Source organism: Sprattus sprattus (genome assembly GCF_963457725.1).
Source record: "Sprattus sprattus genome assembly, chromosome: 2".
NCBI classification, from domain to species: Eukaryota; Metazoa; Chordata; class Actinopteri; order Clupeiformes; family Clupeidae; genus Sprattus; species Sprattus sprattus.
The window spans coordinates 51,279,946-51,297,905 of record NC_137921.1 but is presented as its reverse complement, the minus strand read 5'-3'; the positions used below and the strand labels follow the sequence as shown (position 1 = coordinate 51,297,905).

Sequence of the window (17,960 nt, the reverse complement as noted above, 5' to 3'; positions counted from 1 at the left end):
TTTACTTGTGGAAAGTAAAGTACCACACAATCAAGGCAGAATACCAATGTGAAGGCCATTTACGCTTAGCTGAGGCTACAGCTATGGATAAGAACTGCTGAGTCACTTTTCAGGGATTACAGAGCCTGTGGCTGTACCTGCAAGCAGAAGGGTGGGATCTGTGCCCCTGCATTAGGGAGGGCCAGTTTACCATAAACAGTTAGGTCATACACATCACTACCATTGTCCCTGCATTAGGGAGAACCAGACTTCCATGTACAGTTGGGTCATACACATCACTACTATTGAAATCAATACTATTGTTCTCTGTCTATGTACGTATATAAATATATATATATAAATCATATATTTCTGTCAGTTTGTTTCAGTTTGAGTTCAACCCAGTAGGCCTCATGGAGCCTGGGATTTAGGTGGACCCATCAGCAGTCCCTTTATTCATACAGTTGTAAGGCCTCTGGCTCCCCAATGCAGCGATCAAATTAAGACACCATTATATCAATCAGCATGCATCATACAGCCAAATGGGGAGGGGGGGGGGGGGGGGGGGGTCTTATTTCATCAGGAGTAAAGGAATACATAAACCATTAGACAGAAGCTGGTGCCATGTCCTTTATGCACCTACCCACCCCTAAGTCAAGGGCATTACAGCTGCCTGTATTCAGTTAGGACAAAAGAGCTTTCTCATCTAGCATAACAACAATCGGGCCTGTGTCGAATACCATGCATTTCAAATCTGAACCACACCAGACAAATGTTTCAAAGAATAATCAAAATAAAAGGAGAGCTGAGCACACAGATGTTTTTTTTTTTCAAGTATCAATTACAAAAAAAAATTCCTCACAGCTTAAAAGAAAATAAGGTGAAATGACGCAAGAACATGACATGCACATTTAAGAGAAAGAACAAGAGAAATCAAATATGGGAGGCAGATTAAAATGACTTTTTCTCAGAAGGGAATCCTCCAAAGCAGAGCAATTTGACAGGGCGCATTTCAGAGAATGTGATTAGCGATTTAGCACGCTAGCACGTTACCTGGTACACGGGATCCTCAACATCGTCCTCCAGAATGGTCTTTGGAAAGCGATGGAGAGGTAGACAAGCGTTGATTTTGGCAGAGAAGGACAGTGATGGGGAGGGAATATAATAGAAGGGAGAGAGGAAGGAAAGATAGAAAGAAAGAAAGAGAAGCGTTACCAATTTAAGGCACATTAAGCAGAAGCAGAGAAGCCCATCTAAGATATGAGATTGAAACTTCTCCAGCTACGAAAGACATGTTAGGCTACATGGCATTCATGAGCGTGCACCCACAAAGTCATGGCAGACTGAAAACCCTATTCAATTCATGAGAAGAGCTTAAGAAGAATTGATATAAGTCCTCAATTTCATGGCAGTTCACCCTAGATGAAGTAGCGCCTCTAGTTCACCTTGACTTTGCCAAGCAGCATCTCATTTTCTCTGGGCTCTATGTTTAGTCTTTAGTCTTGTGAGCAGCATGGATAAAATCAACAAGGACTGTCAAGAAAAAGGGAGATTATAAAGAAAGACCAAAGAGTATACTGAGAGAGAAAGAGAAGTAAACAGAGAGAGAGAGAGAGAGAGAGAGAGAGAGAACAATGGAAAAAGTCGGAATTGAAGGTTCTTTAACTAGTCACGCTCTGACTACAACTGTCAACCCATTCACATATTTGTATATTTAATATGTTATCCCTGTAAATCTTTACCCATAAGGCTATGTTGAAGAGTATGTGTCTCAGTGTGATTATGTATCAGGTCTTTGGTTTGTACATGAACTGCATTTAAACATGATTGCGTGCATGTGTATGTGTGTGTGTGAGTGTGTGTATGTGTGTGTGTGTGTGTGTGTGTGTGTGTGTGTGTGTGTGTGTGTGTGTCTGTGTGTCTGTGTGTCTTTGAGTGTGTGTTTGAGGCAATAAACTCACCTGGTAAACAGCTTGTTCGCATTGTTTGTCCTTCTGAGCCTTCTTCTCCATCTCCTCACGCTGCTTGATCTCAAAGATGAGTTGGAAGAGGTCGCGCAGGTCAAGGATCACCGGCTCAGCCTGGACAAACAGAACGACCCACAGGTTTTTAGAAAAGTTTGCCCAGGAGACAATACCCACTTTAACTCAAACAGAAAATACACCATGTTGTGTTTAGCATAAACCGCTGTGTATGTGTCCGTCGGTGTATGTGTGAGTGTTTTGTCTGTGTCTATATATAAGAGTGTGTCTGCACATGAGGGTTAAGGTTTACATTTAAATGTATTCATTCTGGAAATGCTTTTATCCACAGCAACTTACAGTACAGTACAGATGTACATTTTGGTCAGTCTGTGTGTTCCCTGAGTGTCAAACCACTGATCTTGGAGTGGTTAGCACCTTTCTCTACACATTGAGCCACAGGAACTCGACTCCCTATCCACACAATGGTCCTGTCACAGCACCATCTGAATAATCTCTGATTGTGAAACAGTGTGCCAGACCATGGACCTATACATGATTAGATCGTCTGCTTGAGCGCTCCCAAATGAGAGGTGACTTTTTAGAGCACTGTGACAGTGAAAGGGTTGGACATATCAGAATGAGTCTTTGTGGTGTCTCATCAAAGCTTTAGCTTGGCATTAAAAATGTATCCGAGGCTCAGCGCTCGCCTAAATGTCACTAATATGCCATTAAGTAGCGGCTAACGCTAATGGGAGGGGAACACTCTGCCCTTCGCTCGGAGTAAAAGAGGGCCTCGCTGCTGAACCCCTTTGTTCTGTCACATCAGACAGAAACGACGACTACACGGACGGACATAAAAGCAAGGTGGAAGAGAGAGAGAGAGAGAGAGAGAGAGAGAGAGAGAGAGAGAGAGAGAGAGAAAGAAAGAGAACATGGGAGAAAAATAGAAGAGAGAGATGAGTGGGAAAAAAGCAAATGATGAAGGAATGAAAAAGGAGAGATAGAAAGAGAAAAAGGGATGGAGACAGACAGAAAGATGGAGAGAGACAATGGGAGTAAAAAAAGAGGAAATAGGAAGGGAGGGAGGGAGAAAGAGAGAAATAGGAGGGGGAAAGAGAGAGAAAATGAGAGGGGGAGAGAGAAATAAGAGCGAGAGAGAGGAGACAAAGCAGGGAAGAAAGAAGGACGGAAGGAAAGAGACAGGCAGCGAATGGTGGCAGGGACCCCTCCATCCATCTATGTCACAGTGGGCTGGGTCAGCCGTAGTTCAGTGACCAGGCGGGGAATGGATGAGTGGGGGGGGGGGGGTTGCTGGGGAAGGCGATGCGTGCTTATCGATCACCTGGGGGGAATCGATCACGGCTTCTAAGAAGAGGCCGAGCCGACGCAGCAGGGGTTGCAGACAAAACATGGCAAGGGCCACGGGAAAAAAACTGAGCCCTGAGTCCAGAGGCAAGGGAAACAGTTCCGGTTGTAATACTGATGACAACAAATACACAACCACACAGTCACCAGCAGCAGCAACACAAACACAAACACACAACCACATAGTCACAGTCACAGTCACAAACAGCGGAAGAAGCCACAGCGCTAGCAGTGACCCTGAAGGCAAAATGAAAATGGATGATGAGTTTCTCCGGAAGGCTACAGGGCTACAGGTATGTTTTGCTGGAGTCTGATTTGAAATAGGAGGCCTTGGGAATGAGAATGAAGGGAGACAATGAGTAGCAGACACAGAAGAAGAAACCGGCAACATGAACACACATAATATTTACTCCAACGGTGCAATCTCAAACAGCCATCACCATAACACACACACACACACACACACACACACACACACACACACACACACACACACACACACACACACACACACACACACACACACACACACACACACACACACACACACACAAGAAACACACACACACACACACACACACAATACTGAGATGAATTTAAGACCTCAAGCCCACAGATACTCACAGACTGAGCGGATTTGATGGCCACGAATCGGTGGTTGCCCTCCTTGCCACAGACATAGCCAAAGGCCCGGTGGTCAGTGGTGTCCTTGGCAATGTATGAGATCTCATGGACCGCATGATGATGCTGAAGAACCTGAGAGACAGAAAAAATAACTGTTTGAGAATATGGATTAAAGGACTAGCGTAGCTAAATGAAGAAGAGCGTGCCCACAGGGAAAAGCCTGTGAGGATGTCCCAGACAATGAGCATCTAAGACGTGGGAACAAGTCTGGCCTGGTTGCCCTGGAACCCTTTGTGAGAGCTCACACAACAGCACCTGAGTAATCATCACCAGCAATTCAGAATCAGGCCGAAGGTTAAGTACGACACCTCTGGGACGAATAGTCCAAACATGAAGACACTTTGGACCATGGAGGAGGCATCATGTCAAGAGGCAACCCATCTTAAACCCCACTGAAGAGCTCTGAGCTGATAAATAGGTCACCCGCTCAGGATGAGACCAATTCCTGGAGGCAGGAGAACAATAGGGATTCAGTGCACATGAGAACCCTTCTAGAAGTCAAGAGTGGCAAAATGAGAGAAAAAAAAATAAAAAATCTGTTCAATCTGCAGAGAGTGGCAATCAAGTCCTCTGCCCCTCTCTCTCTCTCTCTCTCTCTCTCTCCAAGAGTCCTCATCATCACATCACTGACACAATGAGCTCTTGACAGGCCAAGAACAATGAGCGGATAAGACACCAGGCATCAGGCCTCGGCTCTCCGCCCTCTCTTCACGTCTAAAAATCTCACCCACTGCTACCAATGATAAATCAGAATGTGATCAGGATATGGGTCTTTCTCCGCCTCCTTTAAAACGGCGTCATAAAATATGATTAAACACAAAAGCAGTATTCATAGAACTTTCTAGGATTCCTCTGTAATGGCAAACAAGCCCAGAGAGCTAATTCCTTGTGGAAATGCACTGGACAATCACATAGACAGGATTCCAACCACGTTTCTGAAGACATTTAAGCATGAGAAAAGTGTGTAAATTGTTTTCCTTTGTGTGAGGCATTCAAATGAAAAAATACCCAAACCTTTGGCTTTAATCTCACAGTGCTTTTCGAGCTTCAGCATCAAGTCCTTCTTTGAAAAAAAAGAAAAGAAGAACAAGCATCTCTTTTCCTTTTGGGCAGTATTAAATTGGAAGCGCTGGAAATCCTTGAAAGATTAATTACTTGTGTATCCATCTGACAGTAGCCTTCCTCTGACAATTTCACAGAATCTAATGTTTGCCTGGAGCTTACAAAATGGAGTCTGTGTTATCACAGCGGACGACCAGTGCTCCATCATAATGACCTGTAATCTGGTCCTCTTTCAGACAGTCTTTCAAACTGCCTCTCTCTCTCTCTCACACACACACACACACACACACACACACACACACACGCACACCCACCCACGCACACACACACTCACACCCACAAACCTCCTATTACCACAATAATAAATACAGCAAAGGAAAAACAATCACAGACTGTCTCCTGCAAAAGTTCACAATATACAGTGTATACAGAATCTTGGCAATATCAATTATTTTGCATGGGTGCCATGGGCGCTTATCCACCTCCATCTAAATACAGCAACTGACTCTCCTCTCCAGTGGGATTGTACTCATAGAACAGTAACTCAATGCATTTGTACTTCTTCATACCAGAGCTTGGATTTCTCACAAGACGGGGAGGATATGCTAGTGAATCCTGTACATTGTGAAAGAGGTTTACTGCTCTTCATAAAGGCTAACCAGCTGCAACACAACCAATCATCCATCCACCTCTCAGTCTTCAGGCGGGCAGTGTCAGGTCACATTAAGGACAGATCTACCCACCACAACCCTTCGAAATGTAGAGCCACGCCAATACTGCATTTGAACCATGCATAATCTGTTTCATATTCATACTAATTGAATGCATTTCCCACATACCCTGGTATAGAATATGTTACAAACAACAGAGCGATGTATCATGAATGGTGTCAACATATAGCAAGGGTAATATATCAAACTTTTATATGGCCACTGCTGATGTAAAGGAGCAAAAAGAAGAAAACAGGAAAGGGCAGTACTCAACATGAAGCCACTCCACTGTTTACTTCAACTTAAAGAGAGGTAATGTCCAGACGACAAATACAGAGATACTAACCAACCAATAGAAGCAGAACTTAAGCAACCTTTCAGAAAACATTTCAAAGTGTTGCTAAAATACGACTTGGGAATACTGTTTCTGGGTCGGGCCTGGCATCTATTCTCGTGGCACAAAGGATTGAAGACGAGGAAATTAGGCAGGAACAAAACATCCCAAATTGGGCGATAGTCTCCCTAAAACCGCGCGCAGATGACAGCGAGTGTTAGCACAATTCCCTTTGAGCCATTGTGTTGTGCATTGTGCGCTAGGCAGCAGGGAGAGGATTAGCCTGTGTTCTATCCATGCTTGCTGAAAGAGCCTTCCTGATTTAACCATCTTTTCAGTTACACTCCTCTCCTCTCTCTCTCTCTCTCTCACCCTATCAGGGCCGGTAGGGCTCTTTGGTGTAGGCTTTACCGCCTGCTGCTGCCGCTGCCATCACCAACATTAGCCAACATGGCCATCCTCCATCGTGTGGTCAGCGTCAGCCCCACATCCACACCTGATGGCTCGGTCAGAGATGTTGACCAAAGAGAGGGTTCCAGTCTTTGAGTGAAAATGCGTGACTGCCGTGGGGTCTTTGAGGGGAGACCCTAGGCTGTTCTACTTCAATGGAATCCCATGGTAGAAGTGGATAAGTACCCGAAACAAACTATTTTGTGACATCTGGTCTGGTTCAACATCTGGATTCATAACAATTAGCCTACCTCTGTGATGATCTTCAACATTTTATCTGAAAAATACCCATAAAGTACAAACATGGGTGGAAATAAACACAAACACACCATTAAAAACCAACATAGTTAAAAATAACCAAAGTCACTAACCACATCTCTAGGAAAACTTGTAAGATTGCTATCTCCCCCTGGCTGAACACGTCTGGCTCGGTGGCGGCCATCTTGTGGAAGCTGAGCAAGTATTGTCACACAGCGCTCATATCGATGCCATTATGTATCCATGACCTTTTCACCCTGTTGTGATTCTGAGGGCCAGCAGTGCAATTACAGTGATTAACGGTTACCCCGTATGACTCGCAGTAATGAGACGCTGTCTGATGAATATAGATCCATAAAGGCGCTTCTCTTGATAACATTGAGTCCTCAACGGACTCTGCGATGGGCCGTCGTCTTAAACAGTCACAGTGTGGGCATTGTGTGCATATCTGAAATAGAACTGTCATCTGCAGTAATATCCAGATCATAGGCAAGACTGGGGCTTTTCAGCCTTATTATCCTCAGAATGCTCAGCTTCCCATGATGCCTCTGTGAGAGGATTATACCCTAGCGCAGAGGGGGGGCTATGTGTGTGTGCGTGTCTGTGTGTATGTGATTGTGTGTGTGTTGGAAGGGAAACGGGTGCCGCTGTCCTCCACACAAAGAGCTGAACCCATCCGCTCTCTGCTTTGGCGTTATCAGCGCGGAGCCAGAGCAGGAGCCGGCGTGCCAGGCTGGGGAGGAGGCGCAGTCCCGCCGGAGCTCAGGGCCCCACGGGAGCTCCTCCTCACTGGGACCACAGGCGAATCCGAGCCACCGGCATGGGAGAGGAGGGACAAGGTCACCGCAAGCTTTACAGCCCTTTCCTCTATCCCCCAGTGAAGGGCATCAGAAAATCACTCTCAGGGCTGTATGGATTCCATATGTGGAGGGAGTGAGAGGACTGAGGAGGAATCCCTCCTTGTGAAAGTCCTTACTGATTGAAAGCACTGGATTTACGGCGAGGGCATCCTGCCTTGGCAAGGACAGTATGTACTCCTCATTCACAACTGGCCACATGGAATGTAAACGGCAAGAAAGTGAGGTAGCTTCTTATCACGCACTGATAGCACTAAAGCATCATCCCCCCTCTATGTCTGCTCTCTCTGCTACATTCATGACTGATTTATTTATATGCAAGCAGCTGGTGGTATCTGGCACATGTAGAAGGCACACTGCTCTGTGACTGTGATTTGAGTCGCAGCTAAACACACACATGCTTTCCTTTTCGGTAAGGATCTCACTGTGCCATGGTTACTCAACGTCATACCGCTTATCATCTACCAGCGTCATTTTTCACAATTAGGGCCCTATTCTGTTCTTTTCTGTCTCTTGGTTTTTTGTGTTACATTATTGCCTGTTTGTGCTCAGCTTGGGAGGAATAAAAGCTAAAGACGTTCACAAAGTGCCTACGGTTTACTCGGCGGTGGCGCCGGTCTAATTGTTCAATATTTCATAGACTAAACACAAGTGAACATCTGCTGCCTTAATGCTCATCCAAAACAAAAACGGCGCCAAAAAAAAAGGCATCATCAATTTATCATGCAACGTTTCAGAGGTACACGCGAAGCGGGCCACTGACGTTTAACTGCCGCTCTGTCGTTTTGAAGAGAAATAGACTACAGCAATGAGAGAAATGAATGAATGAAAGAAAGAAAGAGGATCTATTCACATGGCAGCTGAAGCTTTCTGAACCAATGGTCATGGGGGGGGGGGGGGGGGCACTGATTGTATTAACAAAAACCACAACACCAGAATTTACTTCAAAAAAGAGTGCAATATAAAGATTTCAAATATGCTTCTGTACACATCCTACTTGCTCAATGGAGTAAATATCCTTTAAATAACACCTATAGCTCTGTATGAAATCCTTTGTGACTGGACTCACAGACTATTCTATATGACAGAGATGAACAGCATGTTGTTGGCCCAGCTTCCTACCCTGAGAATGAACTGTGGTCTGGTATCATTGTGTGTTTGTCTGTAACATGTAAGGGAGAGAGACAGAATTGGAGCAAGATGCATGATGCGAGAGGATGCCTTTTCAAGTTAGATTCCCAGGTAGAGGTCACTTATACACACACGAGTGTGTACGCATGCACGTCATGTTGAGCCCACCCAGAGGATCACGCATATACACACACACACACACACACACACACACACACACACACACACACACACACACACACACACGCAGACACAGACATACAAACACACACACACACACAAACACACATACACACACACACACACACATGCAGACACAGACATACACACACACACACACTTCTTGTGTTGCATTACTGCACTGGATGAGACATTGTTTTGACAGTCAGAATGCAATTACACAGCCAAGGACCACAGAAACATCAGTTCTCACTTGGCACCATTACACCCATGCATCTCTGGTCATGTGGAAGTCTCCTGCAGACAGCATGAACACTCACACAGACACACACAACTGGCAGAGACAGACACACACACATCACGTACAAAGCAAAAGACATATTCATGAACTATTCCTCTCCGAGTACTGCAACTACAAACCTACACAGGGTTGCAGTTTACAGCATAACATATTACACACGAAAGTAACATGTGGTGCGTGTGTGTGTGTTTGTGTGAACTGTATTCTGTGATATGGCAAGGCTGATGACTGTAAATCAGAGACAGTTCCATTTCTGTTGTGCCACATTAGTGTGGATTGATGTGTTTGGAGCTGGGATTCAGCCGGTGTAAACACATGTGCACATCCACACACACACCCTCTACCTCACCCACACAGATTGCACAGTGTAAGATGTGGATGCTGCAGCCTTCACTTGTCAACAGTCATCACTCACTCTCCCTTCCTTCCACCAATCTTTCCCTTCCCTTTCTCCATCACTCCCTTCCTGCCTCCTATTCTCTCTCCCTTCTTCTCCTGCCCTTCTTTCTCAAATGACCTGACACCACAGCCCCAGATCCTCCCTAGGCTCCAGTCTACGTCTGTGTGTTTCCACGTGTGTGTGTGTGTGCGTGTGTGTGTGTGTGTATGCGCGTGTGTGTGTGTGTGTGTGTGTGTGTGTGTGTGTGTGAGGCTGCATATGTGAGGAGTCTCTGATGGAGAGCCCTGGCTCTCTCCAGCACTACGGCACTCACAGACCTCCACCTTTTAACCTTCATATTTCAGCTCCAGCGCTATCTCATTAACAGCTTTTACCGTGATTTATAGCCCTGCCCAGCCACTCGCTGTCCCATCTCTCTCTCTCTCTCTCTCTCTCTCTCTCTCTCTCTCTCACACACATACACACACACATACAGTCTCTCTCTCTCTCTCTAACATACACACACATACAGAGTGTTTGTCTCTCTCTCTCTCTCTCTCTCGCACACACACACACACACACACACACACACACACACACACACACACACACACACACACACACACACACACACACACACACACACACACACACCCCTCTTTCAAACACACACACATACACACTCCGACATCCACACACTCTCTCTCTCTGTCTCTATTTCACACTCATGCAGGCACGTTCTATCTCTTTCTAGGACACACACCCTCTCTCTATATATCTAAACCCCACTAACACAAGCAATTCCTTCTTCCCCCTTAAATACACACCCCGTCCCTCTCCCTGACAACAATACCCATAAATACCTATGTCTCTCTCTCTCTCTCACACAGACTTTCTTTTCTTTCCTTCTCTTGCTCTCGCTCTTAAGTCCCACATGTATAATTATTTTGTTCTTTTGCATCACTCTGCACACACAATTCCCCCAACCCTGCCTAAATAGGTGGGGGGTCCATTCTTACAAAATGATCGAATGGAAGGGACTTTCTCTTTCTGATTTATGTCTACGTGTCAAACCGAGGAAGAGTTAAATCAAACCATCAACTCTATGGCATATTGTGTTCAATATATTCCATCATTCTATGGCTGTTCGATAAATTATGCAACGTGCATTCATTCATTTTTCAGGTTGGTTGCAGAGCCTGTGGAAATCCATAGCCATATACTTTACATCACTCTGCAGCCGGGAGTTAGGCCGAGAGTCTGGGGCAGGTTGCCTCCTGCGCCACTCCTCCACCGCCTGCCTGGAGCTCCCCACGCCAGAGCTTCATGCCAAGCCAAGCTGTCACTTACACACTTACAGTAACAATATTCAGATAGCAGGCTAATAACTGTGTCCAGCCCACACACACACACACACACACACACACACACACACACACACACGCACACACACACACACACACACACACAATGCATACACACACTCACACAAAGACATTCAAAGACACACACACACACATACTTAAAAAGCCCTTGCACTCCTCCTTTTTGGCTCAGGTGAGATTAGCTGTAGTGTTAATGCGCCAGACGAAACATCATTACAGCATATCCTTGTCACAGCATGCCCAAAGACTCTCCACAAGGGGCCCGGCATCCGGCCTGCTAGCCCCGCTAGCACTGCCAGTCACGCTGCTACCACACTAGTTTGTCTCTCAGTCTCTCATGTTCACCACTCATCCTTTCCCTCCGTCCTTCCCTCCCTCTCTCTCTCCCTCTCTGTAGAATTCACTCCATCGTTCTCTCTATCTCACACATCCCCCCCCCTCTCCCCACCAAACATTGCAGCCATCACACCCCTAACGCAGTGCGAGTGGGAGAAAGTGGAGGGGGGGGGGGGGGCTTGTGAGTGCTTGTCTACCGAGCTCTGCGTGCGGTGTGAAAGAGGAGCAGGAGGAGAAGGAGGAGGAGGAGGAGGCACTAGCTAGCTGCCAGCCTTGTGGTTCATAACTCTCTTGACTGCTCCAACTGACTCGCTTAAAGAGCTCCAACATCTTTCTCCCCCCACCGCCATCACCAGCCTTCTGTTGCCAAGGCGCCAGTTTTTGACTAATTAACTGCAGTCGTGGCGATGATGAGTGTTGGTTGTGGAGAGGGGTGGGGGTGAAGTCTTTGATTAGAAGGTGTGCGAGAGAAGTGATGGGAGAATGGGCGGGGGGGAGGAGGGGGGCGTGAGAGGGTAGGTTATCTTGTGGAGATAAATAAGTAAACAGCCTGGCCCCGATGCTTTGTCAACGAGTTTCTGGACCTCGGAGGGTTTTAATTGGTGAGGAAGAGAGGCTCGCTTCAATCACATGTGTCACCAGCATCGTCACCGGAGGCGGCTGGCAGGAGCTCCGACGGGCAACACGGGTCGGCAGCCAAAAGATGACTCCCTTGACGAGAGCCGGGCCTGAAGTGGGACTTCAGAAAGCAGTCGCCCGACGCATCCTCTGGGAGTGGCTCTCAAAGCCCAGCAGCATATGGACGGACGGCTCGGAAATCTGCGTGCGTAAAGGTTCCAGACACACGCGAGAGGGAGAAGGGCGCAGACAGCATTCGTCTCACAGAGAGGCCTGTTTATGGCTGCTCATGTCGCCACCAACCATATGGCTGCAACTAATGGGGGTCTGAGAGGTTAGGCGAGCTCCTTAATAAGGAGACTGGTAGGCAGCCCCTAATTGCACTTTAATGTGCACTGAGAGCATTTTGGAAGGGCGCGCTTTTCATCTCTCCTGCTTTTCATTATTTTGTTGAGCTTGATGTTCCTCCCGGGCACTAAATGTGCTCCACAGCCCCATGCTTCTTCGTTAAGCTAAGTCATTAAGCTAGTTAGCTACTGTTTCTGGGTCCGTCCATTAACAATTTACACCAGTTAATAATAACAATTAGTTGGTTTATTTTTCACAGCTTACAAATGCTCTCACCCTCTCGATGTGCACAACATGACTTATGTGGTCCACTGCTGGTTCGGGTTGGGTCGAGGTCTGTCTCGTCTCTCTCGCTCTCTCTCTCTCTCTCTCTCTCTCTCCCTGATCGACTCTCTCCTCCTTGGGGGGGAGTTAATAAAGAAAGCTCCTGGTTCTGGCAGGCCTCCAGGCAGCAGGAGGACAATGCGATTAGCCCAGTCACACGGTGGTGCTCCGTGGCATTGCAGCCTCTCTAATGACATTAGGAGGGCGCTGCTCTATGTTGCAAGGAAGGCCGCGAGGAATGTGCAAACATGGACGACGGTAGAGGTCAGAGGGAGGGGACACGAGGAGACGAGACCCGGGATAATCACAGAGGATGGAGAAAGCGGGCGGGGCTAGCGCTAACGCATCTTAATGCGCTCTCAGGGTCCTTGGTGACAAAGCTAAAGGAATCTTTCCAAGAAGAGGTTGTCCCTTCTGCCCTTCTCATTCTCATCTCCTCTCCGTCTACGAGGGTTGTTATCAAAGCTCGAGCCCTGAGGCGGGCATTTAAGGATGTCCTCCAGACAGTCTGTAATTAAGAGAAATGCTCTCTCTGGGCACGAGCACTTTATCAGAGAGAGAGACTAGAAATTGAATTCACTGTTCATTCTCACAGAGTTTTCTTAAAAATAATAAGCGTATATGTTAGGTTAGGTCAGGTTAAACTTTACTGTCCACCATATGGTCTACCAATTTGCCTATGAACTGTAACATACGTTTTGTCAAAAATACTGCAATCATCGAGCTGAAGATGATGGACCAACTGTTTGATGCTGCTGTTAAATGAGCGCTTCGTGGCAAACGAAGGAAAGTGAGAGACAACCATATGGCAGTTAGGTAATTTAGAATTGTAATACCGTTGCCAGGTGATATGTAGCTGACTGACTCATCTATTGACCGCTGTGGTCACTGTGGATAAGCTGCATATGATTAATGCTGCCCAGACAACTTCGCTCTCTTGCAGAGCCTTCACTCAGAGAGAGAGAGAGAGAGAGAGAGAGAGAGAGAGTGAGGGAGGGAGAGAGAGAGAGAGAGAGAGAGAGAGGGAGGGAGGGAGAGAGAGAGAGAGAGAGGGAGGGAGGGAGATTTGGCTGCTTTGCCATGTTTCAGGCAGCTCAGGGCTGACAGTGTTATTTCCTGTTGGCGCATCCATCAGACAGGCAGACTTGCAGGGGGAGGAAGAGGAATGGATGGACTCTCTCTCTGTCTCTCTCACACACCTTCTCGTTCCATCTCTCTCTCTCAATCTGTCACCCCTTCCGTGTCTCTGATGTGATTCTATTCAGGGCCCCCTGCAGTCCAGAAAAAACGCTTGTCGAAGAGCATTTCACACACATACACACACAAACATCGGCAACAATATTAAGCCAAACATACACGGCACACTAACTGCTCATAGTACAACACACAAGCATAGAGAAAGAGAGAGAGGGAGAGGGATAGGCACAGGGAGAGAAATATCAGTGGACAAATTGAAGCTTTAAAGAGTTACAGGAGGAAAGTGAAGAAAAACATGACACACACAACACACACACACACACACACACACACACACACACACACACACACACACACACACACACACACACACACACACACACACACACACACACACACACACACACACACACACACACACACACACACAAAGTCATGGTCAGAGCTCAGTCTCTTTCTCTGTGTATGATGAAGTACGGCCTTGGCTACAACACTGGACAGCAGATCCCAAATCTAATAAGACCTTTAATGCGCTGGCGGGGTTGGAAGCCGTGTCGGGCTCTGGTCCTGTCTTATGCACCATCAACCTGATTTACTGACAGGCTTTTCCTAGGCCACCCAAACAGCCTGCTTCTTTTATTCCCTCCGAACAGCCTCAAATCCCGAGCTTAGCACCGCATCGCAGCTAAAGCCCTGTAATAGAATGGAGAGGCGGGCGGCCGCGCCGACCCTGGTGCTCGGACTGATGGGAGTCGCTCAGGGTACCATTGCCATATGGACCAGAGGGACTGTGTCACCGTGGAGATGATGTCCGCCGATGATGCCATAGAGAGATGAGATAAGATACACAATATGCTGTCAAACAAATATACGTGTGCTACAAATATGAGTATTCAGTGGCTCATTAATTCTGTCATAATAGCGATATGAGGTGCAAAAGCGGCCAATAAAGAGGTGGCTGTGTATTATGAACTCCAGGTAAAGATGTCCAATGAAATGATGATGAACTAAAATGAAATGAACGATGCCATTTTGGTGCCACGATAACACCAAAACCTGCACACAAATTACCAAACGAATCACTAATTATTAGTGGTGGGAATTGCCACAGAGGTGACGATACGATAGTATCACGATATTTGGGCCATGATATGGTATTATTGCGATAATTTACATTTTACAGTAAAGCAAGTACTGCTATTTGATTCTGTGATACATTGTGATGTATTTCTCCCGTATATTACATTTTTTCTACTGGGCGTCTCTGTAGCCATCTTGGCGCAGTAGATTTGTTCTCATCTTTGACTTCTTTTCCAATTCCTACCATGACGCAAGACAACAACAATGTTTTATGCCATCTTGTGGACAGAGTAGAAACCATTATCAAAATCAAATTTAAATGATAATATTAAATAAATAAATATTGATACTTGGCGCTGCTGTATTCAAATAATGTTGTGCCGAAGAATGTTGCGATACTAAACTGTATTGATTTTTTTCTCCCATCTCTACTAATTATGGACGTAACAAGCTGCTGACAAAAATTCAAAAGAGTGAAAGCCTTTCATGGCTTGTGCTATCTAGTCTAATTGAACAGGGGAATGTATGCACTGGGGAGGTCGAGCGAGCGCGCGAGCACGAGGATTAGGATCAAACCAGCGAGCCTGCTGATTAGAGCCCAGTATGACACAGACCCAAAGATGGTAAAAGGTCGCGGGGGGGGTCGCAGAGCTCAAAGACACGCAGACAGCTGCAGAGAGATTAAAGTTCTGTCATACATGCTCCCCCTGGCACCATACAATGGCCATGCATTTATCATGACTCTTAGTCATCACGTCCACAAAAGAAATCCTAACGACTACACCAAGCTGTGCCATTTCAGGCAGCCACTTTTCAAGACATTACTATCCTGCATGACACCGGCTCAATTGTCATCGGAATGCAACAAATGTGCTTCCCAATGGGAGAGAGAACTTTCATTTAGCTTACCGCCTGCGGTGCCCATATCACTACCGCAACAAAAGAGAATCTAAGAAGAAAAGAATATGGCGGTAACCTTCATGTGTGAAAGATATATTTGATTATATATGAATATACAGTCTTTATGTTCCCCAAAAGACCCTTTTGACACCTGTAATCTCACAATGCGATTGTAGCTCCTGTATGTAATACTGGGTTCCATAGAGAGGCGATGACTCTGGATCTGTGATTGAAATAAGGATCACCACTTTTCATACTATTCATAAACGACATACTGACATATCAATTCATTATACACTGCAGGTTTCTAAGTCACTGGTCACTGTCAGTTAATCACTGACAGTTCACACATCATATGGAGGATGTAGCTTTAGGATACTTTGAATACATACTCATGTAGCTCCATCGGTTGGGCTTAGATCAGCTTTGGGTGGATCTTATTATCAACCTTTGTTTGTCAGAAGCAATTCATAAGGTGCTTGCTTTATTTCACAGGATGGCACACGTGGGAAGTTGCCGTCGAGGGTCGTAAAGCTTAAAGCACTCCGTTCCATGAGGCCTATTCAATTAGGATCCTCCTGATTCCCCCTGGGTCGCTGCTCTCTCTAAAATGCATCATTAACTTAGGCATGCCTCTCCCTAAGGACTTCCTTTTCAAAAAAGTCTGAGACGTAAACATAAACCTGAAGCCTTCAGGGAGCTGTAGGGCGGGGGTGAAGGGGGAGGGGTTGCCAGGAATAGCTCAGTGCCCAGAACTTCAGAAGAATGAGACGGGCCCTGGGTGTCTTTGGGATGCACCAGTCATCTTGCTAGCGCCTAAGAAAGACAAAGCTGGTATGGATGTCTACTGAATGGTTGTGCTCTGCATTTTTATGTAGCATGCAGAACAAAATGTACTCTGCACAGCGTCAGCTTAACTTGAAATGACTGAGAAAAAGATCTAGTGGTGACATAATGTAGACTATTGTTGTTACCTGAGTGTACTTTGTGACAGTTTACTTTCACATTTGGTCCACCGTGCTGGTCTATACTCCTATATTAGTCCTCCCAGCCCCTGCCCCACTAGTCTTTATATATTTTGGTTGTGAACCATGGTCCACTTATGTCATGCAAAGAACGGGCAGCTCTTATTTACCAATGTCGCTAAGCAACAATGCAAAGTAAGGGAGAAAAAATAGTTTTCAACTAACTAGTTGTTTTTTTATTCATCTTCATGTTTATTTGGTTAATATTGGCTTTGCTGTTACTGATGCGACCTGCTTGCATGATGAGGTTTTTGTGGAGACCAGCAGCACTGTGAGATGAATTTGCTTCATGCATACCCTCAAGCGTTAAGTGCCACACAACTGTCCTCTAGTCACTATTTTTAACTCTGTTAGTCTTTCAGAAAATTGCGTGTAAATTAATTTCACATTTAACAGATATTTGTTGCAGGAGAATTTGGATCCATTAGCAGCCATCTATAGCATTTACTTCCTGGTTTTAACTTTTAGCTCGGAAAGCTTTCACACCGAAAAAGAATCCATTGCAGGTGAACCGAACCACAAACCTCCTGTTTTCTGGAGGACGTGGGTACAGTCCCCCGATGCCCTCCCGAGTTCAGAAAAGCGCTTTCACATCAACGAAACAAACGGAAAACTGACGGCCCAAACGGACTCTGGTGTGTGAAAAAAAGTCTGTATTCTCCATAAGGAACAAAACTGCTACCATTCCAGTAAGCCATATGTAAAGGACATATATTAGCCTAAATCATCCGGAGCTGTATGCCCAATGAGGCAGGCCAGTATGGCCTTATTAGCCACAACCAATTAGCCACAAATCAATTATCCACACGACCGCTAATACCAATTTGTGGTTCAGTACCCATTCAGCTAATCAAGGACCTGTGCGTGTGCTATCTGTGTATTTCCTTTGATCCGCACAGGTACCACACAGCTGTTCTTAAGATACCCTCCTCCGTAAGGCTATGTCAGGCTCCAAATCAACACCGCACCTCCCTTCTTTCTGAGCCCACACAGGCTCCATCCCTATCACCCACTGCTCACTCGCATCCTCCACCCAAGACAGCACCACTTTGATGTTTTAACTCTTTCCTTCTTATCAGTTTATTTTAATCCC

The 17,960-nt window shown here is 46.0% G+C and overlaps 1 protein-coding gene across 1 annotated transcript in view; it reads right to left on the bottom strand.

The window, feature by feature from the left end:
- The window catches only part of dab1a (DAB adaptor protein 1a), a gene marked incomplete at both ends in the record, with an annotated part of 78,477 nt that overhangs the window by 19,400 nt on the left and 41,117 nt on the right, over window positions 1–17,960 (bottom strand). The window contains 3 exons of the mRNA XM_080833041.1: window positions 1,033–1,071; window positions 1,941–2,060; window positions 3,933–4,064. Coding sequence (XP_080689167.1) covers window positions 1,033–1,071; window positions 1,941–2,060; window positions 3,933–4,064 — 291 coding nt within the window. The remainder of the gene's footprint in view (window positions 1–1,032; window positions 1,072–1,940; window positions 2,061–3,932; window positions 4,065–17,960) is intronic.